General features: G+C 55.2%; 1 protein-coding gene across 9 annotated transcripts in view; it reads left to right on the top strand.

The window, feature by feature from the left end:
- LOC120386494 overlaps positions 1-26,123 on the top strand; it is a 62,756-nt gene that overhangs the window by 21,608 nt on the left and 15,025 nt on the right. For 6 of the 9 annotated variants that reach the window (XM_039505888.1, XM_039505889.1, XM_039505891.1 and 3 more), the window contains 2 exons: positions 13,816-14,006; positions 14,658-14,855. In XM_039505888.1, coding sequence (XP_039361822.1) covers positions 13,816-14,006; positions 14,658-14,855 — 389 coding nt within the window. Of the gene's footprint in view, positions 1-8,132; positions 8,185-13,815; positions 14,007-14,657; positions 14,856-26,123 lie in introns of all 9 variants that reach the window. The other 3 variants (XM_039505894.1, XM_039505896.1, XM_039505895.1) reach the window with 1 other exon arrangement.

The following is a 26,123-nucleotide window of genomic DNA, read 5'->3' as shown; positions in this document are numbered from 1 at the left end:
CCTTTGATTGTGTAGAGGCTCTCTACACAAACATCCCACACACTGATGGAATACAAGCTGTCAGGAACAGTATCCCTGATGATGCCACAGCACAACTGGTTGCTGAGCTCTGTGCCTTTATCCTCTCACACAACTATTCCAAATTTGATGACAATATATATCTCCAGATCAGTGGCACCGCTATGGGCACCCGCATGGCCCCACAATATGCCAATATTTTTATGGCCGACCTGGAACAACGCTTCCTCAGTTCCCGTCCACTCACACCCCTTCTCTACCTACACTACATTGATGACATCTTCATCATCTGGACCCATGGGAAGGAGACTCTGGAAAAATTCCACCACGATTTCAACAGCTTCCACCCCTCCATCAACCTCAGCCTGGACCAATCTACACGGGAGGTCCACTTCCTAGACACCACGGTGCTAATAAGTGATGGTCACATTAACACCACCCTATACCGAAAACCTACTGACCGCTATGCCTACCTTCATGCCTCCAGCTTCCATCCCGGGCACACCACAAGATCCATTGTCTACAGCCAAGCACTGAGGTACAACCGTATCTGCTCTAACCCCGCAGACAGAGACCAACACCTAGAAAATCTCCACCAAGCATTCTCAAAACTACAGTACCCGCACGAGGAAATAAGGAAACAGATCAACAGAGCCAGACGTGTACCCAGAAGCCTCCTACTGCAAGACAAACCCAAGAAAGAAACCAACAGGACTCCACTGGCCATCACATACAGTCCCCAGCTAAAGCCCCTCCAACGCATCATCAGGGATCTACAACCCATCCTGGACAATGATCCCACACTTTCACAGGCCTTGGGTGGCAGGCCAGTCCTCGCCCACAGACAACCTGCCAACCTGAAGCATATTCTCACCAGCAACTGTACACCGCACCATAGTAACTCTAGCTCAGGATACAACCCATGCAACAAACCTCGATGCCAACTCTGCCCACATATCTACACCAGCAACACCATCACAGGACCTAACCAGATCAGCCACACCATCACCGGTTCATTCACCTGCATGTCCACCAATGTAATATATGCCATCATATGCCAGCAATGCCCTCTGCTATGTACATTGGCCAAACTGGACAGTCTCTAAGGAAAAGGATAAATGGACACAAATCAGATATTAGGAATGGCAATATACAAAAACCTGTAGGAGAACACTTCAACCTCCCTGGCCACACAACAGCAGATCTTAAGGTGGCCATCCTGCAGCAAAAAAACTTTAGGACCAGACTTCTAAGAGAAACTGCTGAGCTCCAGTTCATCTGCAAATTTGACACCATCAGCTCAGGATTAAACAAAGACTGTGAATGGCTTGCCAACTACAGAACCAGTTTCTCCTCCCTTGGTTTTCACACCTCAACTGCTAGAACAGGGCCTCATCCTCCCTGATTGAACTAATCTCGTTATCTCTAGCTTGCTTCTTGCTTGCTTATATATACCTGCCCCTGGAAATTTCCACTACTTGCATCCTACGAAGTGGGTATTCACCCACGAAAGCTCATGCTGCAAAACATCTGTTAGTCTATAAGGTGCCACAGGATTCTTTGCTGCTTTTACACCTTTGATTGCTATTGCAGTGCATCTGTAAACAAGCTTTCCTTGTTTCTCCCCCCACAGTGTTATCAGCCCTTTTGCCCCAGGTTATCTTACTTTTCTTTGCCGTGTCTATGTGTCTCTGAGCATAATAAAAATTAATGGATTGACGAGAAAAGGCTCTTTATTCATTCAACACAGGGCGGTTGGTGGAGGTGGAGTTTACAGGGGAGAAAATGCACTGGAGGGGACAGTTTGGTAAGGAACAACACAGACAAGTGTTGAGACTGTTTTTCAAAGCCTCACGGAGACACAGAGCTCCTTGGTGTGCTCTTCTTATTGCCCTGGTGTCTGGTTGCTCAAAATTGGCTGCCAGGCGATCTGCGTCAACCCCTCACTGCGGCGGAAACTTTTCTCCCTTTGTTTCACAGATATTATGGAGCACACAGCAAGCAGCAATAACAATGGGGATACTGCTTTCACTGAGGTCTAACCTAGTAAGCAAAGAATGCCAGCAACCTTTTAAATGTCCAAAGGCACATTCCACGACCATTCTGCACTTGCTCAGCCTGTGACTGAACCAGTCCTTACTGCTGTCCAGGCTGCCTGTGTACGGCTTCATGAGCCATGGGAGCAAGCGGTAGGCTGGGTCTCCCAAGATCACGATTGGCATTTCAACATCAACAATGATTATTTTGCAGTTGGGAAAGAAAGTCCCTGCTTGCAGCTTTCTGAACAGATCTGTGTTTCTGAAGATGCACACGTCATGCATCTTTCCCGACCATCCCACATTGATGTCGGTGAAATGGCCCCTGTGATCCACCAGTGCTTGCAACACCATTGAGAAGTTCCCCTTTCAGTTGATGTTCTTTTTGGCAAGGTGGTCATTGCCAAGATAGGGATATGCGTTCTGTCTATCGTCCATCATGGAAAAACCACCCACTATGTCATGCATGTTGCCCAGAGTCAATACCCTTCTTAGCAGAAGTCTGTTGATGGCCCTGCAAACTTGGATCCCAACAGATCCTATGCTAGATTTACCCACTGCATATTGATGCCTCACTGACCAGTAGCAGTCAGGCGTTAAAAGCTCCCGCAGAGCTATCGCCACTCACTCTCATTTTAGTATCACTGCGCTTCAGGGCTGGGGAAAGCTCTTTGCACAGTTCCTGGAGAGTGGCCTTGCGCATTCAAAAGTTCTACAGCCAGTGTTCATCATCCCATCGCTGCATAACTATGCTGTCCCACCAGTCAGTGCTTGTTTCCCGGGCCCAGAAGCAGTGCTCCACCGTGTCAAGGTGATGCGTGACTGTCACCAGCTCTATGTCTTCCAGCAGGGCTGCTTGCGTGGCATCACGTTGTTCCGTGCAGCGGCTCCTGTATCGGCAGTGTAAATACTGCAGGATAAGGCACGAGGTGTTTGTAATGCTCACGACAACAGTGTACAGCTGAGCGGGGGCCATGCTTCTTGTGTTATAGCAGGGGTGGGCAAACTACAAGCTACAGCCCGCCAGCCATTTTAATCCGGCCCTCGAGCTCCCACTGGGGAGCGGGGTCTGAGGCTTGCCCCGCTCTGGCGCTCCAGCTGGGGAGCAGGGTTGAGGGCTGCTCCACGTGTCTCCTGGAAGCAGCCACATGGCCCCGCTCTGGCGTTTCAGCCAGGGAGCAGGGTCGGGGGCCATGCCACACGTCTCCTGGAAGCAGCGGCATGGCCCCCCTCTCTGGTTCCTATGTGTCAGGGCAGCCAGGAGCGTCCACTCTGCATGCTGCCCCCGCCCCAAATTCCTCCCCTGCAGCTCCCATTGGTCAGGAACCACAGCCAATGGGAGCTGCAGGGGCGGTGTCTGTGGACGGGGCAGCGTGCAGAGCTGCCTGGCTGAGCCTTAGCGTAGGAGGCGAAGAAGGGGCATGTCGCTGCTTCTGGGAGCCACTTGAGGTAAGCACCGCTCAGAGTCTGCACCCCTGAGCCTCTCCCCATGCCCCAACCCCCTGCCTCAACCCTGATCCCCCTCCTGCCCTCTGAACCCCTCAGTCCCACCCTCCTACTAGGGCCATCCCTTGCCATTTTGGTGCCCTAGGCAGCCCCCCCCACAGGTGTGTGTGTGTGGCCCCAGGCCTCCACAAGAGGGTGGTGGGGCTGGCCCCAGGCCTCCGTGGGGTGACAGAAGTGGGCTTGGGGGCCGGGGGGAAAACGCCCCCCAGCACGAGCCGGCGAAGCGGAGCAGGTTGGGGCCGGGTCGCTCCACTTCCTGCCGCCTGGTGAGTGCAGGGCACCCAACCCCTGCTGCAGTCCTCAGAGGAAGGGGTGGAGTGGGGGCGGAGCAGGGCAAGAAGAGGCGGGGCAGAATGGAGTGGGGCAGGGCTTTGGGGAAGGGGTGGAGTGGGGGCGAGGCTGGGGCAGGGGCCGTGGGGGCGAGGCTGGGGCAGGGGCCGTGGGGAAGAGCCAGAGCAGGGGCTGGAGCAGGGCCGCCCAGAGGATTCAGGGGGCCTGGGGTCTGCGACGGGGGGGTCCTTCCGCTCCGGGTCTTCGGGGCACTTCGGCGGCGGGTCCCGGAGTGAGTGAAGGACCAACTGCCAAACTGCCGCTGAAGACCCGGAGCAGAAGGAGCCCCCGCCACTGAATTGCCGCCGAAGACCCGGAGCGGAAGAAGCTCTGGGTCTTCGGCAGCGGGTCCTTCACTCAATCCGGGTGTGTTCGGCGGCACTGAAGGACCTGCCGCCGAAGACTCACCGAAAACTCTCATGGGGGCCCCTGTGGGGCCTGGGGCAAATTGCCCCACTTGGCCCCCCCCGGGCATCCCTGGGCTGGAGCAGCAGGTAGCTGCGTAGGGCACCAGGAAATTTGGTGCCCCAAATTTCCTGGTGCCTTACGCAGCTGCGTACTTTGCGTATGCTACACCCCAAACTCCTCATTCCCAGCCCCACCCCAGAGCCCGCACCTCCAGCTTTAGCCCACACCCCACTCCCCTGCCCAGCCCAAAGCCCCCTCCCACACCCTAAACTCCTCATTTCTGGCCCCACCCCAGAGCCCACACCCCCATCCACAGCCCTCACCCCCTCCTGCACCCCAACCCCAATTTTGTGAGCATTCATGGTCCGCCGTACAATTTCTATCCCCAGTGGTGGCCCTCGGGCCAAAAAGTTTGCCCACCCCTGTGCTATAGCATCTGCGCAGATAACCCAGGCGTACGAACAAGGCTTGGTTTGTTTGCCATTGATTTCAGGGAGGGAGGGAGGTAAGTGCATCATGGGAGGCTAACAACATGTTCCCATAACCACCCGCACCAATGTTTTGATCCCATAATGCATTGCAAGCCCAACCCAACATTCCGCTCAGCTCCATGCACTATGGGATAGCTTCCACTGGATCGAAGTGTAGTTTTCAGAATTATTGTATTTTTGATTGGGGAAAAAAATAGACGGGGCCCACTATTTTGTAAGGAAAGATTTTGTCAACATGGCTCTGTGGCCACTCCCAAATCCCATTACAAAGTAGTTTCTAGCCAGTCATGTGACCCTTTGATTAGCTTTTATAAATAGATCTGATATTTAAAGAGCAGCAGGTTAAAGCAAGCAAGGCAATCCCCTCCCCCTGCACTCATCCAGGCACACTGCCCACATCAGGAAGGACACAGCATAGAAGAAATCTGTGGGGTCGTGCCACCTAATATAGGTTAACCTGGCCAACGTTCCGTGTGGGTCATTACATTCTGCCCACCCAGAATCCCCACTGCAGGCTCAGGTGGAGAGACCTGCAGAACATTGCGTTACCAAAGATGATTTGAAGCATCTGGTGCTGCCCATTATTGGAAGTTGGATATTGGACTAAATGGACTTTGGGTCTGATCCAATCTGGCAGTTCCTGTGGCTTTTATTATTCGTACTGCTGGCCCTCATGTAGAGCCTTTCCTTCCTCTAGTGCCCTCTTCAGTTGCTTATCAATCCCAAGGTGACGTATTAATGCTTTGGGGGTTTAGTGAATGGGCCTGTTTGGCTGTACTGCACCCTGAAAGCTGCTTTAGAAACACCGTCATCGTTTCACCTCAGGAGAAATTCACCTCCGCGCAGAGGGGCCATACAGCCTCCATGCACCACGGAAGTGAGCCCACATACATGAGTCGTCAGTGCAAAACCTTGGCACAGGGGTGAATTTCACCCTCCTAGACTCAACGTGGGGGTTGGGACTCCCTTTGAATGGGGTCACCAGGGCTGGCTTAGAAATGCTGGGCCCAGGGCTGAAGCCCAGGCTCCACTACCCAGGGCCAAAACCAAAGCCCGAGGGCTTCAGCCCTGGGCCGCAAGACTCAGATTGCAGGCCCCCTGCCTGGGGCTCAAGCCCTTGAGCTTCAGCGTTGGCTCCCCTGCTCAGAGTGGTGGGGCTCAGGCTTTGGCTGCCCCACCCAGTGTAGTGGGGCTTGGGCGGGCTCAGGATTCGGCCCCCCTCCTGGAGTCGTGAAGTATTTTTTGTTGTCAGAAGGGGGTTGCGGTGCAATGACGTTTGAGAACCTCTGATCTAGAGCATCACCTGCTTAAACAGCTGCTGCATTCGGTGCTGGGATTCTAAGTACATATTTTTTAACACATGAGGACCAGCACATAGGGAATACATGATGGTGAAGTGGAGTAGGAAGGTATCATCAGCATGAATTTGAGATGGCTGATCCACTCCTGGGGAGTGAATCCAAGAGTAAATAACCCAGGCCATCCCGCGTGAGTACCAATAGCACCCTCATCTCTGTACCAATCCTCCACTGCCCTGTATGCAGTAATTGCTAATTGCTATGTTACAGAACAGCCAGCTGAGGATGCTTTAGAGAGTGTACATTTTGCTATTTAATTGGGACTTTTTTGTGCCATTCTCCCTGGAAAGCCAAGAGCTTAGGTCACCAGAAGCCCAATTCATCCCTGCCATAGAGCTGAGGGCTTCCTTCTACCTTTGCCTCTTCCCTATCCTTCGCTGGCCCCCAGCACAGACTAGAGTAGCCTGAAGGCCGTCCTAGCTTGTGCCCAAGAGCAGAGAGTCAGAGGGGCTCCTGCAGCAGAGGGAGTAGCTGGATGGCAGTGTTGAAAGGATCTATGTACAGCCCTGTGGCCCTGGGAATGCAGCAGTTTCCCTCGCAGGGTAGCACACTGGCCATTGTACACTGGGTTTAGCTGTGTAACGGGCGGAGAGCCTGGGCTGTTAATGAGATACACACAGGGCCTGACATGGCTTCGCAGGCATCCATTACAGAGAAACCAACCCCTCGGAAAGTGTCCTTCATAGGTGATGCTCTTGTGATCGATCAGCTGCTGATTCGGGAGCCTTGGGAAAGCAGATCGCTGTTTATTTTTAGCATATTTGTCCTTCTGTCTCGACACACACACAAAAAGAGAGAGAGGGAGATGATTTAATTAAATCTTTATTGGAGTGAGTGTGACACCAGGAGTCCTGGATAAACAGTTCTTTCGGCAGGGCCGGCTCTGGCTTTTTTGCTGCCCCAAGCAAAAAAAAAAAAAAAAGGGCAAAAAAAAACCATAGCGCGGCTGTGGGGACAAAAACAAAAAAACGGTGCGGCTGGAGCGGCAAAGCAGGTGAAAAAACCAAACAAACCTGCAGCACAGCCGGAGCGGTAAAGCCGGGGGTGGGGGGGACAAAAAAACCAGCACAGGCAGGGCAGCAAAGCAGGGTGGGGGGAACAAAAAACCGGCGCGGCTGGAGCGGCAAAGCAGGGGGGGAAAAACCAGCAGCGCAGCCGGAGCGGTAAAGCCGGGGGGAGAAAAAACAAACAAACAAAAAACCACGGCTGGAGCGGCAAAAAGGGGGATGGGGGGGGGACAACGGCGCGGCTGGCAAAGCAGGGGAAAAAACAAAACAAAAACCCCTACAGGGCGGCTGGATCCAGGGTGCGGGGGGACTCCCTGTGCTGCAGAGTGCGTGCCTGGTCTAGTGGGGGGGAGGAAGGGGGGGGAAGAGAGAGAAGGGGCGGCCAGCGCTTCAGCAGGGAGCTCACCCCGCGGCCCCGATTGCCGCGCCGTCTGCCGGGAGGGCTCCGCGCTGCTCCGGTCGGCAGGGAGGGAAGGACGCGGGCTGCCCTGCGGAGTTTGCTGCAGGGCGCTCCCTTCCTCTGCCCCCTACAGGGCGGCCAGAGCAGCAAACAAAACCAAAAACAAAGCGTCAGTGCTGCCCTAGGATTGGGCAGAATGCCGCCCCCTAGAATCTGCCGCCCCAAGCACCAGCTTGCTCAGCTGGTGCCTGGAGCCGGCCCTGTCTTTCGGCCAAGGTCCTCTGCAACCGCTTCATTGCCATAAAGCATCAATGTACAGAACACGTGGTCCAGAGTAACTGCTGACTGAGGACCATTCTAACCATGTGGAGAGGACAGCACTGTGAAGCCTCTCGGTCTGCTCTGCCAACACAGCCCACATTCTCTGCTGGGCTTGCCTGTGTGAACAAAGAAATCACCAAGCTATTATCATAATGATGAGCTCAAACCTTCCTTGCAGGATTGGCCGCTCCTGGGGTTCGTCCCTCAGGGCTGCTCAGCTCACACTAAATCTTCCCTCCCACCTCTCTTCTGTCCAGGTAAGGCTCATGAGTCAGGAGAACCCACTTAAGCAGCTTCCGATCTTGCCGGGTATGTGTTAACAGAGTTGGGTGCTTCAGGCAAACCCCGCCAGCCTGTTACAGCATCTTCCATCCAAGGCCCTCAAAGCACTGTGTGAACTCTAATGAACACTCCCAGCACTCCACTGATTGTTATGTACTGAGTGCTGGTCAGGCCATGCTGGGCATTGTAGAGTACGGAGAGGAAGACAAAGGAGCTGTGCTGGCCCAGATGGTGCAATACAGACTCACAACAGGTGCAGCCGCTGCCCAGGGCAGTTTGCTCCTTGCTCATTTTATAGTTGGATTGTTGTTAAAAGCACCTGTCAAGGGACCTGCATGAAAGGAAGTGTGGCTGTGTGGCAGGGAGGCAGCATGGAAGAAGATGAGAGCAGGCTTGTGTGGAATGAAGTAGGATCCAGGAGGAATGGATCGGAGATGTAGGCAGGAGTGAGCTGTATAGATCACTGACAGGGAAACAGGTGCAGGGAGGTGAATTACTTTGGCCACGATAATGCTGCCCACCAGTGGCAGAGCTAGGAGTACAACCCAGGAGTCCTGGCTCCCTAGGGTGACCAGATGTACCGATATTTGGGCTTTTTTTAATATGGGCTCCTATTACCCCCACCCCCATCCTGATTTTTCACACTTGCTGTCTGGTCACCCTATGGCTCCCAGTCCTCTGCTCTAGCCGCCAGATCACACACATCTGTTTCTATCGGTTCAGATCACTGTGGTGACCTCTGAATAGAAGCTGGAGGACAATGAGAACTGTAGAAGCTGTGTTTAAATGGCATGATTCCCACTAGCTTCTCAGGAACTGCCACAGCAGATAATTGCCTCAGCTGTTGTTGGACATTGGCTGTGGGAGGGTCCCTCATTACACCCTCATCAGATGATGTCCAGGATCCTACTGCTTCTCTCTGGGGTCTGTTGTTTTCCCCTCCCAAAGAGGTCTCCCATTTCTGGCCCAGCCTATGTTCTAAGTTTACAGGGCACAAGCTGACTCCTGCAAGGGCCAGGGAGGAGTTCTCCTACTCTGATCCACTACAGCAGCAGCTGTGTGCCTGGCCCAGTGCATCTTGCTCAGAATTCAGGGCTGTAATGCACCATTCAGGGTGTGTGTGAATCAGAAATAGCTCCATTAAAGTCAAGGGAGTGATGCAATTCTAAAACCAGTGAGAAAGTGGAGACCCCAGCCCGCCTGGCAGGGACTAGGAACCCTGCGGAGACCGCAGCCAATGGCCAGATTCCCCAGAGAACTCTGTTCCCATTTTAGCACCTAAAGGAATGGCCAGATTTTCAGCTGAGCCCCCCAGAGTCCCTTCTCCCGGCCCATGATGAACAGTGGCAAAACCTTGCCCCATTCCCATAGAACAACAGAGAATTTGTGGGGGAGGGATAGCTCAGTGGTTTGAGCACTGGCCTGCTAAACCCAGGGTTGTGAGTTCAATCCTTGAGGGGGCGATTTGGGGATTGGTCCTGCTTTGAGCAGGGGGTTGGACTAGATGATCTCTTGAGGTCCCTTCCAATCCTAATAATCTATGATTCTAATTACCTCCTCCAGTGGAATAGTGGCAAATTCCCTCCCACTGAGAGCAAATGGAAGCTGAGACCTTCTGACAATCTGGCTCTGATATTCTGGATTGCATGGCTGCTCCTCATCCCGGTGACCCCCAGCTGGGTCTTGGAGGGCAGTGCTGGGATCCAGAGAGAGGGTTGCTGCTTCACGGATCAACTGTCAGGAGATCTTCCTCCCTCTGCCCATGGCCCTGGGAAGCCTTGCCTGATGCAAAGAGACTGAGTGGAGAGCTGCCCCAGCTGGAAATTAGCTTGAGTAGAAGCTGACCTCCTAGCTGGGAGCTGAAGAGGGAAGGCCATGGAAATGGGGTGGAGGTGGAAGAGCCTGTGAAACATTGAGCTGGCTCCTTGTCAAAGCTCTGTTCTTTCTGTGGAGGCAGCCTGGACTTGGCATGGGGCCGGTGTTGCATTGGGCGTTCGCACTCTCTCCTACAGCGAAATTCAGGCCATAAATCTGGCAGCTTGGCTGGCTTTGATGTCTCTGAAAAGCAGTCCTCATACGAGGGGGTGGTGCCCCAGGTTCCCAGGAATCCTATTGGCTGCTGGTTTGGTTTAACGCCACCTCAGGCTACCTTATGGGGTTTGATCCCACTTGGGCATCTGCTCCAAAGGCCAAGGAGTTTGCTGCTTCTCCATCCCATCCCCAAAGAAACTCCTGCCTGGTTAGAAGTAGCTAGTGCCCTGCTGCAGTCCCAGAACCACTGCAGCACTGGTGGCTCTGCCAGCAGCCGTCAGCAGCTTTCCATCACCTGCTGTCAGCCAGTGAGCTCATTCAGATCAATACGACAATTACTTAGCCCACCCTGCATGTGAGCAAGCCGGCGGCTGGCAGCTCACGGCTGCATTGGGGCAAGAGGGGGCAGGGATAGGGAGAGCTTTTAATAGAAAATACTGGTGTTATTTTTAATGTTGCTGGAGTGTCTGTGATGTTTGGAGTCCCTTCCTGGAGGGGGTTCACATGCGCAGCTTCCTTTCCCAGGCTTTGGGGTGCCTGGGCCTGCTCACCCAGAAATCTCCCTCACCTCCACAGGGCCCCTCACCCCAGCCACCCTCAGGGATTGAGGGTGCCAGACGAAAACATTGTGTAGACAGGGCACAGAGTAATTCTAAACAATAGCAGGTAGAAGGCTCTGTTCTCCGCAGAGCAGAAACTAAACATCATCAACTAGCAACGCCTGCAAGAGGGATAGTGCTGGTCAGGCTTAGCCCTGCGAATGTCCAGCATGTCAGAGCCTGGACATTTGCTCATTCTCTAGATTCTCAGGCCTTTGCATTCTTATGACTAATAGAGCCGAGGAAGTGTTGGGGGTGGTTCTGCTATAACGAGGGGCCCACCTGGCACATGATAGTGGCAGAGCCTCGTTTTGGTTTTGCCATGGCAGGGATCCCTCGGAAGGCCTACATTCAGCCTGGCCCTGGCTGTGCTGAGCACATGGGCTCAACATTTCCCACCATTGCTCATGCAGTTGAGCAGCACCCATAGTGTAAGCACCATTAGGAGCCCTAGTGTAGATTAGGAGACCAGCTAGCAAGTGCAAAAAACCCCAAATACTTTTGTTTAGGGGCATGAGAAGGGGGGCGAGGGGGTAGGTGGGGAGATTATAGTTGTGTATATAAGAGAAAGCACCTAATATCGGGACGTCTGGTCACCCTAGTGTAGACAGGACTCCAAAACACCACATTGCTTAGACCTGCTGCAAGAAGGATTATGTGACAGTGTTAAAATACAGGGGGGCTACCACCACCCCACTGAGAGCAGGGCTCCCCGTGCTGCCACCAGCCCATTGAGAGCAGGGCTCCCCGTGCTGCCACCACCCCATTGAGAGCAGGGCTCCCCGTGCTGCCACCACCCCATTGAGAGCAGGGCTCCCCGTGCTGCCACCACCCCATTGAGAGCAGGGCTCCCCGTGCTGCCACCCATTGAGAGCAGGGCTCCCCATGCTGCCACCACCCCATTGAGAGCAGGGCTCTCCGTGCTGCCACTACCCCATTGAGAGCAGGGCTCCCCATGCTGCCACCACCCCATTGAGAGCAGGGCTCCCTGTGCTGCCACCACCCCATTGAGAGCAGGGCTCTCCGTGCCGCCACCGCCCCACTGAGAGCAGGGCTCCCCGTGCTGCCACCAGCCCATTGAGAGCAGGGCTCCCCGTGCTGCCTCCGCCCCATTGAGAGCAGGGCTCCCTGTGCTGCCAACACCCCATTGAGAGCAGGGCTCCCCGTGCTGCCTCCACCCCATTGAGAGCAGGGCTCCCTGTGCTGCCACCACCCCATTGAGAGCAGGGCTCCCCCTGCCTCCACCCCATTGAGAGCAGGGCTCCCTGTGCTGCCACCACCCCATTGAGAGCAGGGCTCCCCGTGCTGCCACCACCCCATTGAGAGCAGGGCTCCCCCTGCCACCACCCCATTGAGAGCAGGGCTCCCCGTGCTGCCGCCGCCCCATTGAGAGCAGGGCTCCCCGTGCTGCCACCACCCCATTGAGAGCAGGGCTCCCCCTGCCTCCACCCCATTGAGAGCAGGGCTCCCCGTGCTGCCTCCACCCCATTGAGAGCAGGGCTACCCATGCTGCCACCCATTGAGAGCAGGGCTCCCCCTGCCACCACCCCATTGAGAGCAGGGCTCCCTGTGCTGCCGCCAGCCCATTGAGAGCAGGGCTCCCCCTGCCACCACCCCATTGAGAGCAGGGCACCCCGTGCAGCATCCACCCCATTGAGAGCAGGGCTCCCCCTGCCACCACCCCATTGAGAGCAGGGCTCCCCGTGCTGCCGCCGCCCCATTGAGAGCAGGGCTCCCCATGCTGCCACCACCCCATTGAGAGCAGGGCTCCCCCTGCCACCACCCCATTGAGAGCAGGGCTCCCCGTGCTGCCTCCACCCCATTGAGAGCAGGGCTCCCCCTGCCACCACCCCATTGAGAGCAGGGCTCCCCGTGCTGCCACCCCATTGAGAGCAGGGCTCCCCCTGCCACCACCCCATTGAGAGCAGGGCTCCCTGTGCTGCCACTACCCCATTGAGAGCAGGGCTCCCCGTGCTGCCGCCAGCCCATTCAGAGCAGGGCTCCCCGTGCTGCCGCCACCCCATTGAGAGCAGGGCTCCCCGTGCTGCCTCCACCCCATTGAGAGCAGGGCTCCCTCTGCCACCACCCCATTGAGAGCAGGGCTCCCCGTGCTGCCGCCACCCCATTGAGAGCAGGGCTCCCCCTGCCACCACCCCATTGAGAGCAGGGCTCCCCGTGCTGCCACCCCATTGAGAGCAGGGCTCCCCGTGCTGCCGCCACCCCATTGAGAGCAGGGCTCCCCGTGCTGCCACCACCCCATTGAGAGCAGGGCTCCCCGTGCTGCCACCCCATTGAGAGCAGGGCTCCCTGTGCTGCCACCACCCCATTGAGAGCAGGGCTCCCCCTGCCGCCGCCCCAGTGAGAGCAGGGCTCCCCGTGCTGCCTCCACCCCATTGAGAGCAGGGCTCCCCGTGCTGCCTCCACCCCATTGAGAGCAGGGCTCCCCGTGCTGCCTCCGCCCCATTGAGAGCAGGGCTCCCCGTGCTGCCTCCGCCCCATTGAGAGCAGGGCTCCCCGTGCTGCCGCCGCCCCATTGAGAGCAGGGCTCCCCGTGCTGCCGCCACCCCATTGAGAGCAGGGCTGCCCCTGCCTCCACCCCATTGAGAGCAGGGCTCCCCGTGCTGCCGCCACCCCATTGAGAGCAGGGCTGCCCCTGCCTCCACCCCATTGAGAGCAGGGCTGCCTGTGCTGCCGCCGCCCCATTGAGAGCAGGGCTCCCTGTGCTGCCAACACCCCATTGAGAGCAGGGCTCCCCCTGTTGAGCTGGTGTTAGCTGCAATGGAAAAGGTGTAGATGCTTTCCCCAGTGTGGGATGTCTCCTTGCTCACTCCGGGAAGTGACAACTTCAGCCCTGCTGAGGCAGGGGGCAGTGATAACCTCCCTGACATGCAGCATGTAAGGCCTAAAGTCAAGAGGAGCCTTTCCACCATCTCCAGGCCCTGAGCACCCGCCTGGTGGGACGTGCTTGTAGTTGTAGCAGAGCCAGTTGAAAACCCTTCGCTCCTCACTGGGGCTTTCCCGTTGCCAGGACTGAAGATCCTGCGCTGCTGCAATCACTGTGAGATCGTGGGCACGATCAAAGGGGAGAAGAAGTTCAAAGGGGCGCACTGGCACTGCTACCGCTGCCGCAATGGCTTCAACCGGCGGGACGAGGCAGTGAAGCACTACAAAACCCACTTCCGGAACCCCCACACCACCTTCCAGATCCAGATCACACAGGTGAGCACTGGGGTGTGAGCCAGCACAAGGGATCTAGATCCAGGGAGACCTCTGGGCAGGCACGGAGGGGTGAGGGTCTGCAGGGGGATAGTTCAGGGCACTAGACTGGGCTCTATTCCCAGCTCTGCCACTGACTCCCCGGCTGGCCTGTGTAAGTCCCTTCTCCTTGCTGTGTCTGTTTCCTCCTTAGGGAAAGGGGCTGGTGCCCGCACAGCGCTGACACGAAACCCCCGCCAGAAGCACTGCGTATTCTCCGAGCGATCTGTGTGGGTAGAATGCAAGGATTGCTGGGCAGGCCACCAGCCTCAGGGAGAATCCAACCCCCCCACTAGCAAACCTCCCTGGAAAACAAGCCCTGTCTACACTGTAACGTTAAGCACTGTTAGTGGGAGCTATCAAAGATGGTTTAACTGCAGCTCTCAGGTTCAAGACCCCCGGGTGGTCATCACAGCTTCACAGCCACTGGACTAGATGAACTAAGAAGCTTGACTTCACCGGGTCTTGTGTGATTTTTAACTCTGCTACTGTTGAGTTTGTGCAGCTGTGACAGCCACCCCAGCTCTCCCTGTCTCCCGCACGACATGTGGCTGCAGGAGGCATAGGCAGCTGTCACCTCTATGAATGTTTGTCACAGCCTCTGCCTCCATGCAGGATGTCAACAGCCGCCAGTATTACCAGCACAGCGCCGAAGCCCACCCCAAAGCCTATGGCGGCCTCCATGTCTCCACCGGAGCCAGCGTCAATGTGATGGCCATAGGCTCGGTGCTGGCCCAGACCGTCCTGGCATCAGAATCGCCTGCCTTCACCACCGACAAAGGGACAGAAAACCTCTTGGACAGCCCTGCCAAGGTACATTTTATCACACAATGGGGACTCTCTCAGAGCGAACGGTCACAGGCCAGGCATGGGGCAAGAACGGGGGGCACAGGGCACTGAGACTTGATCAAGCCTGGGAACTCAGTCCTGCTACACCAGAAGTGGGCAAACTACGTCCTGCGGGCCCTGTCCGGCTCACAGGACCGTCCTGCCTGGCCCCGAGCTCCCGGCCAGGGAGGCTACCCCTCCCTCCCCCACTGCCCCCCTCCCCCGCAGCTACACCACCTCCCAGGCTTTACAATAAGCCTGTCCTGCTGCTCTGAGCGGCCTGGTAAGGGGGCGGAGGAGGCAGGAGGTCCTGGGGAGCAGTCAGGGGACAGGGGATGGTTGGATGGGGCAGAGGTTCGGGTAGGGGGGCACTCAGGAGACAGAGAGGAGGGGGCCTTGGATAGCGGGTGGGGTCCCGGGGTCGGAGGGTCCCGGGAGGCGGGAGACAGGGAGTAGGGGGGATTGGATAGGGAGTAGGGGGTCGGGGTCCCGAGAGGGGGGAGACAGGGAGCAGGGGAGTTTGGATAGGGGGTGGGGTCATGGGGAGGGAAGTTAGGGATTGGGGAGGGAGCAAGAAGTGTGTGTGGGTGGATGGGTTAGGGGTCCCGGGGAGCCTGTCGGGGTGTGGATAAGGGTCAGGACAGTCAGGGGACAGGGAGCAGGGGTTGGATATGGGGTGGAGTCCCGGGCGCAGTTATGGGCGGGGTCCTGGGAGGCGGTCAGGGGACAAAAATGGGGAGGTGGATGGGTTGGGGATTCTGGAGGGCCTGTCGGGGCAGGGGGTGGATAGGGGTTGGGGCAGTCAGGGGACAGGGAGCGGGGAGTGGATATGGGGTGCGGTCCTGGGGGCCCAGTTAGGGGCAGGGAGTCCCGGGAGGGGGTGGTCAGGGGACAAGGCGCAGGGGGGTTGAATAGGGGGTGGGGCACAGTTAGGGGTGGGGGTTCCCGGGAGGGCGGGGGACAGGAGCAGGGGAGTTGGATATGGGGTGGGGTCATGGGGTGCGGTTAGGGGTGGGGTCCCGGGAGGCGGTCAGGGGACAGGGAGCAGGGGAGTTGGATATGGGGTGGGGTCATGGGGTGCGGTTAGGGGTGGGGTCCCGGGAGGCGGTCAGGGGACACGGAGCAGGGGGAGTTGGATATGGGGTGGGGTCATGGGGGCACGGTTAGGGGTGGGGTCCCGGGAGGGGTCAGGGGACAGGGAGTAGGGGAGTTGGATATGGGGTGGGGTCATGGGGGCACAGTTAGGGGTGGGGTCCCGGGGGGGGCGGTCCGGGGACTGGGAGTCGGGGGTGTTGGATATGGGGTGGGGTCATGGGGGTGCGGTTAGGGGTGGGGTCCCGGGAGGTGGTCAGGGGACAGGGAGCAGGGGAGTTGGCTATGGGGTGGGGACCTAGGGCGGGGGTCCCGGGAAGGGGAGGTCAAGGGACAAGAAGCAGGGGGTTGAATGGGGGTGGGGGGTCGGGAGGTCCCGGGCGTGGGGAGACAGGGAGCAGGGATGGTTGGATATGGGGTGGGGTCCCGGGGGCGCAGTTAGGGGCCGGGGGTCCCGGGAGGGGGCGGTCAGGGTACAAGAAGTGGGGTGGTGGTGGATGGGTCGGGGGTCCCAGGGGGCCTAACAGTGGTCGGGGGGGTGTATAGGGGTCGGGGTTCCAGGGGCCTGTCAGGATCGGGGTGTGGATAGGGATCAGGGCAGTCAGGGGACAGGGAGCAGGGGGTTGGATATGGGGTGGGGTCCTGGGGCGTGGTTAGGGGCAGGGAGTCCCGGGAGGGTGGTCAGGGGACAAGGAGCAGGGGTTGGGTAGGGGATGGGGTCCCCGGGGTCGAGGGGTCCCGGGAGGAAGACAGGGAGCAGGGGGTTGGATATGGGGTGGGGTCCTGGGGGCATGGTTAGGGGTGGAGGGTCTGGGAGGGTCAGGGGACAAGGATCGGGGGGTTGGATGGGTCGGAGGTTCTGAGGGGGGCAGTCAGGGTGCGGGAAGTGGGAGGGTGGATGGGGCGGGGCCAGGTTGTTTGGGGGGGGGCACAGCCTTCCCTACCCGGCCCTCCATATAGTTTTGCACCCCAATGTGGCCCTTGGGCCAATAAGTTTGCCCACCCCTGTGCTACAGGTTCTGGTGAGAACAAGGCTGGGGCGGGGGCCGGTAGCTGCTTTCATGCTGATCTCCTTGGGTGATGTGTTCCGTGCCGTTTCTCCTGCTGGGCACAGAACTTCCGACATCCCGGGGCAGTGTCCAGGACATGTGTATCTCACCGAACCTTCTGGCTCTGGTCACCATGGGATCAAGGCACCAAATAGAAGCAGTTCTGCTTCAGTGTTGCCCTGGCTCTGCTCCGCTCTCGGTAGGGCTGCTCCACTCAGGGACAGGGCTCGCCAGCCTGGATGCTGCTGCCTCTACTGAGGAAAGGCAACGTGCACACACAAGTCTCTTGTAGGAGGGCTGTGAACTGAGCCTGATTCCCAGTGGCAGGGAAATCCTCTTCGCAGGAATGGCTGTGCCTCCATCTCCAGCGAGCCCTAGCCTGCATTGACTGTGCTGATTGCAATTCCTTGAAGTAGTGTGGGGGGAGAGGTGGTCCCCTGGCAGATGAGGACCAGGACCTGGAACTGGATCTGAAGCTCAGTGGGGAGCCAGTGTAATCTGTAGTGCAGGTACTGCCTGACAGCTGGCCACTATGTGGCTCGGACACCTGGTTTATAACCTCTGTGCCCCGAGTTCCCGTGTCAGACAGGGCATTGTGATGTCAGACTGGCCTTTCTCTGTTGGTGTGGCCATGAATTATACCGGGATCTCAAACACGCCGCCCACAAGGTTATTTTCTGTGGCCCGCGAGGTCCTCGCAGCCCCCCGCCCTCCCCCAGCGTTTACCTAGAGCAGCTCCGGCCCGACAGGCACCTGCCTGCCCTGCCCCCGCGCCGCTCCGGGAAGCGGACCGAACCTGCGGGAGGAGGGGTACAGGGGTGTGTGTTGCTGTTGCTTCAGGCACCGCCTCCAGCAGCTCCCATTGGCCGCGGTTCCCTGTTCCCGGCCAATGGGAGATGCTGGGGGCAGTGCCTGAAGCAACAGCAACATACACACCCTGTGCCCCTGCTGCCCCACGTTCCAGCCGCTTCCTGGAGTGGGCGGGGACAGGGGGCGGGCAGGGAGGGAGGGAGCCAGAGCCAGAGCCCGCCCCCCGAACCCCTCCTGCAGTCGAACCCCCTGCCCTGAACCCCTGCTCCACCCTTCCCGCACCCCAACCCCCTGCCCTGACCCCCTGCCGCACCCCTCATCCCTCCTGCACCCCACACCCCAACTCCCTGCCCTGAGCCCCTGCCACACCTCACACCCCTCCTGCACCCCCTGGGGGCAGGGAGGGGACAGAGTTGGGGTGGGGATTTCGGGGAAGGGGTTCGAATGGGGGCAGGAAAGGTGTGGGAAGAGGTGGGGCTTCATGGAAGGGGTGGAGTGGGGGCGGGGCCAAGGGCGGTCGGGGGGAGGTGTCAGTAATGCAGCCCTTGGGCCAACGTACTAGTCCTCATGTGGCCCTCGTGGTCATTTGAATTTGAGACCCCAGAATTACACCATGAGCAGATGCAGTCCCACAGAGTAGGAACTGCCAGTACTTTACTTCCTGTGAGGGTGATGCATTGCCAAGGCTGTGCAGAGAAGCTGAGGATTTGAGACTGGCTTCACTTACGCCAGATGGGGGGTGGCTTCTGCAGCTCTAGATTGTGGGACACTTGGTGAAGAGTGCAGGAGCACAGACACTGAATGCCCCAGAGGCACCCGGGGAGCCTTTGTATATGGGAGAGTGGTTGCAGTGTGGCCTCAAAAGTCAAGTGCCTGTTAATGTGAATGAATTTGGGGAGCTTTAGTACCCAAGAAAGTGAGAGGACTAAAGGCTCTGGCTACAGCCAGGTATAATGCAGATAATAGGTATGCAAGACTACCCCTCAGAGTTCTGCCAGTGCACCTCGAGCCTCACCTGCATACCCTTGCTATTCCAGTCCTGGGTCACACCTGAACAATAGGCAATCCTGCCAAAAGAGGTGACAGTTTTGCAACATAGACAATTGGATATAAACTGGACACTAGGAAGTTTAGACTTGAAATTAGGCGAAGGTTTCTAACCATTAGAGGAGTGAAGTTCTGGAACAGCCTTCCAAGGGGAGTAGTGGGGGCAAAAGACATATCTGGCTTTAAGACTAAGCTTGATAAGTTTATGGAGGGGATGGTATGATGGGATAGCCTAATTTTGGCAATTAATTTAGCAATTGATCTTTGATTATCAGCAGGTAAGTATGCCCAGTGGTCTGTGACGAGATGTTAGATGGGTTGGGATCTGAGTTACTACAGAGAATTCTTTCTTGGGTGCTGGCAGGTGAGTCTTGCCCACATGCTCAGGGTTTAACTGATCGCCATATTTGGGGTCGGGAAGGAATTTTCCTCCAGGGCAGATTGGCAGAGGCTCTGGAGGTTTTTCGCCTTCCTCTGCAGCATGGGGCACGGGTCACTTGCTGGAGGATTCTCTGCAGCTTGAGGTCTTCAAACCACAATTTGAGGACTTCAATAACTCAGACATAGGTTAGGGGTTTGTTATAGAAATGGATGGGTGGGATTCTGTGGCCTGCATTGTGCAGGAGGTCAGACTAGATGATCATAATGGTCCCTTCTGACCTTAAAGTCTATGAGTCTATGAGTCCAGCTGGGACTAGTACAAGATATCAGAGTCAGGAAGTCCTAGAAACACTGCCGGAAACTGAGCCCCCAACTCTGGCCCTTCTTGGATAATGAAAGATCCAAGAGTATTAGGATCCCTACAAAGGAGATTGTCAACATGTCCCTTGAGGAGGGAAATCTACCATGCACCCCAAAGTGGCCCATAAGTCAGCAGCACTTGAGAAACCAGCTTCTCCAATGATAGCCTGGTACCCAGCTCCCCTTCCATTCCTGAGCAAGCTAACTGAGAAGCACACCACAGGTCATCGCCATCTGCATCTAGACACTGCCAATATCCTGAACCACTCAGACTTCAGGATAGTAACATCTCTTGACCATGGACGGGGCAGTACACCCATATTGCCATTGCTGGGCCTCTCTCAAGTGTTTGATACAGCTGACAATGGAGTCCTTCTGTCCGTCCTCAGAGACATGGCAGGGAGCTGTGGGTTAATGCTGCGGTGGCTTCAATCATTCTCAAGCTGCACCCAGAGAGTCTTAATGGACCCCTGCTCCTCCAACTCCAGAGCCCTGGCCTGCAACATCCCAGAGGGAATCCAACCTTTTCCCCAGCCTGGTCCATATCTGTATGGAGCCACTGGGAGAGATTGTGAAACAGTGTCGGTCTGAAAGGGGGTCAATTTTGCAAATTTGCTGAGGTGCCAGTTAGATTTTAAAGCTGAAATTTAACAACCTAGATTTGCCAACTGCATAAGTGTTATACTTAATGTTAAATGAAATCTAATAGGATAGCCTCTTTTCACTGACTCTAAGGAGCGTTAGCTTGCTAGGTTCTTTTCAGGCCAGCTTTTAACTTAAACAGTATTTCTCAAATCAGGACATTTGGTTATTTTTAACTAATCAACAAGTTACTATTTCACCCAGAACTACAATATACAATCAACTGTTTACCAATCAAGTGTAGACACAGATGATGTTGTAGGCACGTACTGCACAGGCACCAATACAATCTTTGCTTCAGTCTTCACGGCTGAGGATGTTAGGAAGATTCCCAAACCTGAGCTGGCTTTTGTAGGTGACAAATCTGAGGAACTGTCACAGATTGAAGTGTCACTAGAGGAGGTTTTGGAATTAATTGATAAACTCAACATTAACAAGTCACCGGGACCAGATGGCATTCACCCAAGAGTTCTGAAAGAACTCATATGTGAAGTTGCGGAACTATTAACTAAGGTTTGTAACCTGTCCTTTAAATCGGCTTCGGTACCCAATGACTGGAAGTTAGCTAATGTAATGCCAATATTTAAAAAGGGCTCTAGGGGTGATCCCGGCAATTACAGACCGGTAAGTCTAACGTCGGTACTGGGCAAATTAGTCGAAACAATAGTTAAGAATAAAATGGTCAGACACATAGAAAAACATAAACTGTTGAGCAATAGTCAACATGGTTTCTGTAAAGGGAAATCGTGTCTTACTAATCTATTAGAGTTCTTTGAAGGGGTCAACAAACATGTGGACAGGGGGATCCGGTGGACATAGTGTACTTAGATTTCCAGAAAGCCTTTGACAAGGTCCCTCACCAAAGGCTCTTATGTAAATTAAGCTGTCATGGGATAAAAGGGAAGGTCTTTTCATGGATTGAGAACTGGTTAAAGGACAGGGAACAAAGGGTAGGAATTAATGGTAAATTCTCAGAATGGAGAGGGGTAACTAGTGGTGTTCCCCAAGGGTCAGTCCTAGGACCAGTCCTATTCAATTTATTCATAAATGATCTGGAGAAAGGAGTAAACAGTGAGGTGGCAAAGTTTGCAGATGATACTAAACTACTCAAGATAGTTAAGACCAAAGCAGATTGTGAAGAACTTCAAAAAGATCTCACAAAACTAAGTGATTGGGCAACAAAATGGCAAATGAAATTTAATGTGGATAAATGTAAAGTAATGCACATTGGAAAAAATAACCCCAACTATACATACAACATGATGGGGGCTAATTTAGCTGAGTCAGGAAAAAGATCTTGGAGTCATCGTGGATAGTTCTCTGAAGATGTCCACGCAGTGTGCAGAGGCGGTCAAAAAAGCAAACAGGATGTTAGGAATCATTAAAAAGGGGATAGAGAATAAGACTGAGAATATATTATTGCCCTTATATAAATCCATGGTACACCCACATCTCGAATACTGTGTACAGATGTGGTCTCCTCACCTCAAAAAAGATATTCTAGCACTAGAAAAGGTTCAGAAAAGGGCAATTAAAATGATTAGGGGTTTAGAGAGGGTCCCATATGAGGAAAGATTAAAGAGGCTAGGACTCTTCAGCTTGGAAAAGAGAAGACTAAGGGGGGATATGATAGAGATATATAAAATCATGAGTGATGTTGAGAAAGTGGATAAGGAAAAGTTATTTACTTATTCCCATAATACAAGAACTAGGGGTCACCAAATGAAATTAATAGGCAGCAGGTTTAAAACAAATAAAAGAAAGTTCTTCTTCACGCAGCGCACAGTCAACTTGTGGAACTCCTTACCTGAGGAGGTTGTGAAGGCTAGGACTATAACAGTGTTTAAAAGGGGACTGGATAAATTCATGGTGGCTAAGTCCATAAATGGCTATTAGCTAGGATGGGTAAGAATGGTGTCCCTAGCCTCTGTTCGTCAGAGGATGGAATGGATGGCCTCCCTGGACCTGGCATTGGCCACTGTCAGACACATACTGGGCTAGATGGACCTTTCTGACGACACTGGCCTCACTTATATTCTTATATGCCAGCAGTTGTCAAAAACTAGGGTTGAGGCTCAGCAGTTACACCAAGGAACATGCAAATCACCAAGATTTCTTATTACAGTTACTTATGAACATATTTTTTAGTACCTAACACATTTATCACCCTTCTAGTATTTCTCCAAAGAATAACGATATACTTGTCTTTAAGACAAGGAAAAAAATTAGACAATCAAAAGCAATTGCTTGAAGTTATAGTTCAATTCTCTCTTAGGCCAATTATAAAATAGATAGTTTACCTGGTGTCTACTTAGAGAGTGTGTAGACTTAATCAAGACAACCTACAGTTATTTTCTTACAAACAGAAATCTCACTACCTTCTATCCTGAAAATCTCACCACTCCTTAGTATCCACCAAGCTGGTGAGTCCCTCCCAGCCTGATGGTAGGTGGTCCCCCCCATTCAGTGCAGGCTCCAGACCCGCTTCGCCAGCCGCGGGCAGCCAGTTAGGGGCTTGCAGTGGGTGGGCGGCAGCAGGACCTTCAGGGTCCATGCCTGCATGCCTGGTGAGGGCCTGCGCGTCGGCCTACCTCCCAGCAGGCATGCCAGGCCTGTCTGGCAGGGCCCGGGGCCGGAACTCTGCAAGAGGTCCCCGGAGCCCCCGGGCCGGGCACCTGCTCCCGCGCATAGCGCGCCGCGTGCGCCTGCGCGGCCTGGGGTGGGATTGGGCTGTGGCGGCCTGATTTGGGGGGGGGATCCTGCAGCTTCTTTGTCAGTTCACTTTGTGGGGGTCCAATCTGGGTGGGTTCCTGGTTTATCCTCTTTTTCAGGGCTTGGTGGAATGGGCAGCCCTCTGATTTCTGTTGGCCATTTGCCATATTGCTCTCAGCTTTCAGCTTCTCTGCTGCTTCTGTTGATATCCAGTAGAGAGCGAGAGTGTGTAAGAAATTTCTTTGATGCTTCCTTTAGTCTGAGGTTTACTCATTTCATGGATTGTATTTCATAATTTGCCCTGAGTATTGATTTGGTATCCCCCCCTTTTAAGCAATTTCTTTTAATATTCCAAAGTTTTACCCTGGTTAAGTGAATATGTCTTTCAATAATTCTTATCACTGCTAGGGTACAACAATCATTTACCAGGGAAACAAAATATCTTAGTCTTCTAAATCTTATGGATGTGATCCATACGTTCTCTGGTTTTATCTAATACTCTTCACTTTATGCCTTTCAAAGCTTGTCATATACATTAGGAACAAGAGAGATTATTTACATATGTAAGCGGGGGATTGATCCCACTACTGTGGTGAGGATCCGAGGCTCTCCCAGTCCTCACTCCACCTCCCTCCTCTGCCCTCAGGGCTCCCCTTCCCTCTCCTCTCCTGTGGCAGAGAGTCCTCCCCCCGACAAGGCTGGGCCTGGGATCTGGGGGCTCTCGACCAGGGCCTTGTCGTGGGTCTGGGAGCTCAGGGGGTGTCCTCCTCCAGGGTGCTCTTCCGCTCTGGATGCTTCCTGACCCACGCTGTCATTACAATACTCAAAAAAATATAATATGAAAAGCAACCAGTTAAAAAAAAAAAAAAAAAAAAAAATAAAAAAAAAAACAAAAAACGTAAATCCCGCTCTGTGGCACAGGGACAAAACCACCGCCACTCAGGTCCCCAGGAAGTTCAGTCTGTTCCTCACAAGTCACAGGCCCCAGGCAGGCCTGGGCAGTGAGGCTCTGGGACACCTGCAGGGCTGGCTGCCCAGGCTCCCTCTGGCTCACCCTGGGGTCTCCCTCCCCCCCTGGCTGCCCCTCCATTGCATCTCCTCTCCTCTCCCTCCCTGGGGCTGGGCCCTGGCATCTCCTGGCTGGGCCTCCTGCCCCTCTTTCTGCCCCCCCCCCCCTGCTCACTTTCTGCTGCCTCCTGCCCCCCTGCTTTCCCCAGCTGCCACCCTGCCCTGGCTCTCTCCTCTGGCCTGCCCCTCTCTCTCCTGCTCTCTGGCTCTCCCTGGGCTCTTGGGCTGCTTCCTCTGCTGTCTGCTGCTCTGGCTCACTCTCCTGCACTCTGGGCTTTCTCTGCTTCTTCTCTGGTTCTGGCTGCCTCCCCTGCTCCCCTCGCTCAGCCCCCCCTCCCCCCAGCCTCCCTCCCTCCAGCCAGCCCCAGCCAGGCCCAGCGCCCCACTTTCCAATGCAGGGGCTGCAACCCCTCAGCCCCAGCCCCTCCCCCCCCCCCCCCCTCGCTCCCCCCCCGCCCCCCCACTCCCCGCCGCTCCCGCCCCGCCCCACCCCCCCTCCCCGCCCCCTGCCTGCCCCAGCCACCCCGAGTCCCAGGCTCCCTGCCCGCCCTCCCCAGCCAGCAGCCAGCCCCCGCCCCCTGCCACCCCTGCCCCAGCAGCCCTGCCAGCCCCCCCCCAACCCCAGCCCCCACCCCCCCCCCCCCGCCCCGCCGAGGGAGGCTGAGGAGGAGAGTGAGGGAGGCAGGGTGGGGGGGGTGCTGCAGGGGGGTGGGCCTAGCTCTACTTCTAGCTCTCGCCCATGCCCCCCCACAAAACCATCACCTGTTGGGTTGGGCCTATTGCCCTGTCATTGCCCTATTGCCTGTTAGCCCTTTAGGAGTGATTGCCACCTGCTGGTTGCCAAAGAAAAAAAAAAAACAAAAAGGGCATATTATATTTATTTTTCAGGCATATTTTAACATCTCGACATCTTACCCAGCCTCCTAGGTGCCAGCCCAAGCCACACCACACTTCTGCTCTGACTGACACTCATCCACAAAGCCAAAAAACCTCAGACTGCTGAATCCTGCTGAGAAAGAATCAGATCAAGTGGTGTGTGGTGAGGGAGGAGAAGAGAGAGAGCCATGTTGTGTCATGTTTGTATCCCTGAGGCCAAACTGCCCTGCTCTCCTTGGACCAGACAGTCAGTGTCCACCTGGATACCCCAACAGACACAGATACACAAAGCTCTCTAGCTCTAGCTAGCTATGGAGATGATCATTCCCTCTCCCCTTCAGACATACATAGCAACGCAACGATGCCCCCCCCCACTTCCCCTCTCTATCCCTCCCTACTAGTGGGACAATTTTTAGAAGCTGTAGTTGTTCCAGAACACAGCAGCACAGGCCTCAGAGAGCCCAGCGGGATGCTACTCCCTGCTCTGCACTGGCTCCAGATCTTGGTCGACCCCTTCAAAGCCTGTCATGGGATTGGCCCGAGTTACATGGGAAATCACCTCACCTTGTGAGATCGTGGCCTCCCACAACAGCTGCTGGAACAGCAGGGACTGTCAGTCTCAAGAGCAAGACCAGTTAATGCAGGAGGCTGGGCCATGAATCTGGAACTTGCTGCCAGACGGCACCAGAATGGGCGTGATTCTCGGAGCCTTCAGAACACAAGACAAAAGCAGCTTTAGAGCTGTCTTTGTGCATATGAGCAATGTCGAGTTCCTGCTGGCTGCAAGGATGAGAGGGAGCAATTTCTCTATCTCCAGGTGCACTCCTTGTAGCGAGGGGCTCAGATGCTACACTGATGAGTGCCATGAAAAAACCTAGACAGAGAGACAATCACTTGTTCCCTGAGTCAGGCTGAGACCCAGGAGTGCATAATTTCTTTATAGATTCCAAGCTAGAAGGGACCATTGTGATCATCTAGTCTGACCTTCTGTATCACACAGGCCACAGAACCTCCCAAACATAATTCCTCGAGCAGATCATTTAGAAAAACATCTAATCTTGATTTAAAAATTGTTAGTGATGGAGAATCCACCATGATCATTGGTAAATTGTTCCAGTGGTTAATTCCTCTCACTGTTAAACAATGACACCTTATTTCCAATCTGAATTTGTCTGGCTTCAACTTCCATCCATTGGATCATGTTAGACCTTTCTCA

The sequence above is a fragment of the Mauremys reevesii genome, linkage group 18, assembly GCF_016161935.1.
Source record: "Mauremys reevesii isolate NIE-2019 linkage group 18, ASM1616193v1, whole genome shotgun sequence".
Taxonomy (NCBI): domain Eukaryota; kingdom Metazoa; phylum Chordata; order Testudines; family Geoemydidae; genus Mauremys; species Mauremys reevesii.
This window is presented reverse-complemented; position numbering and strand designations above follow the sequence as displayed.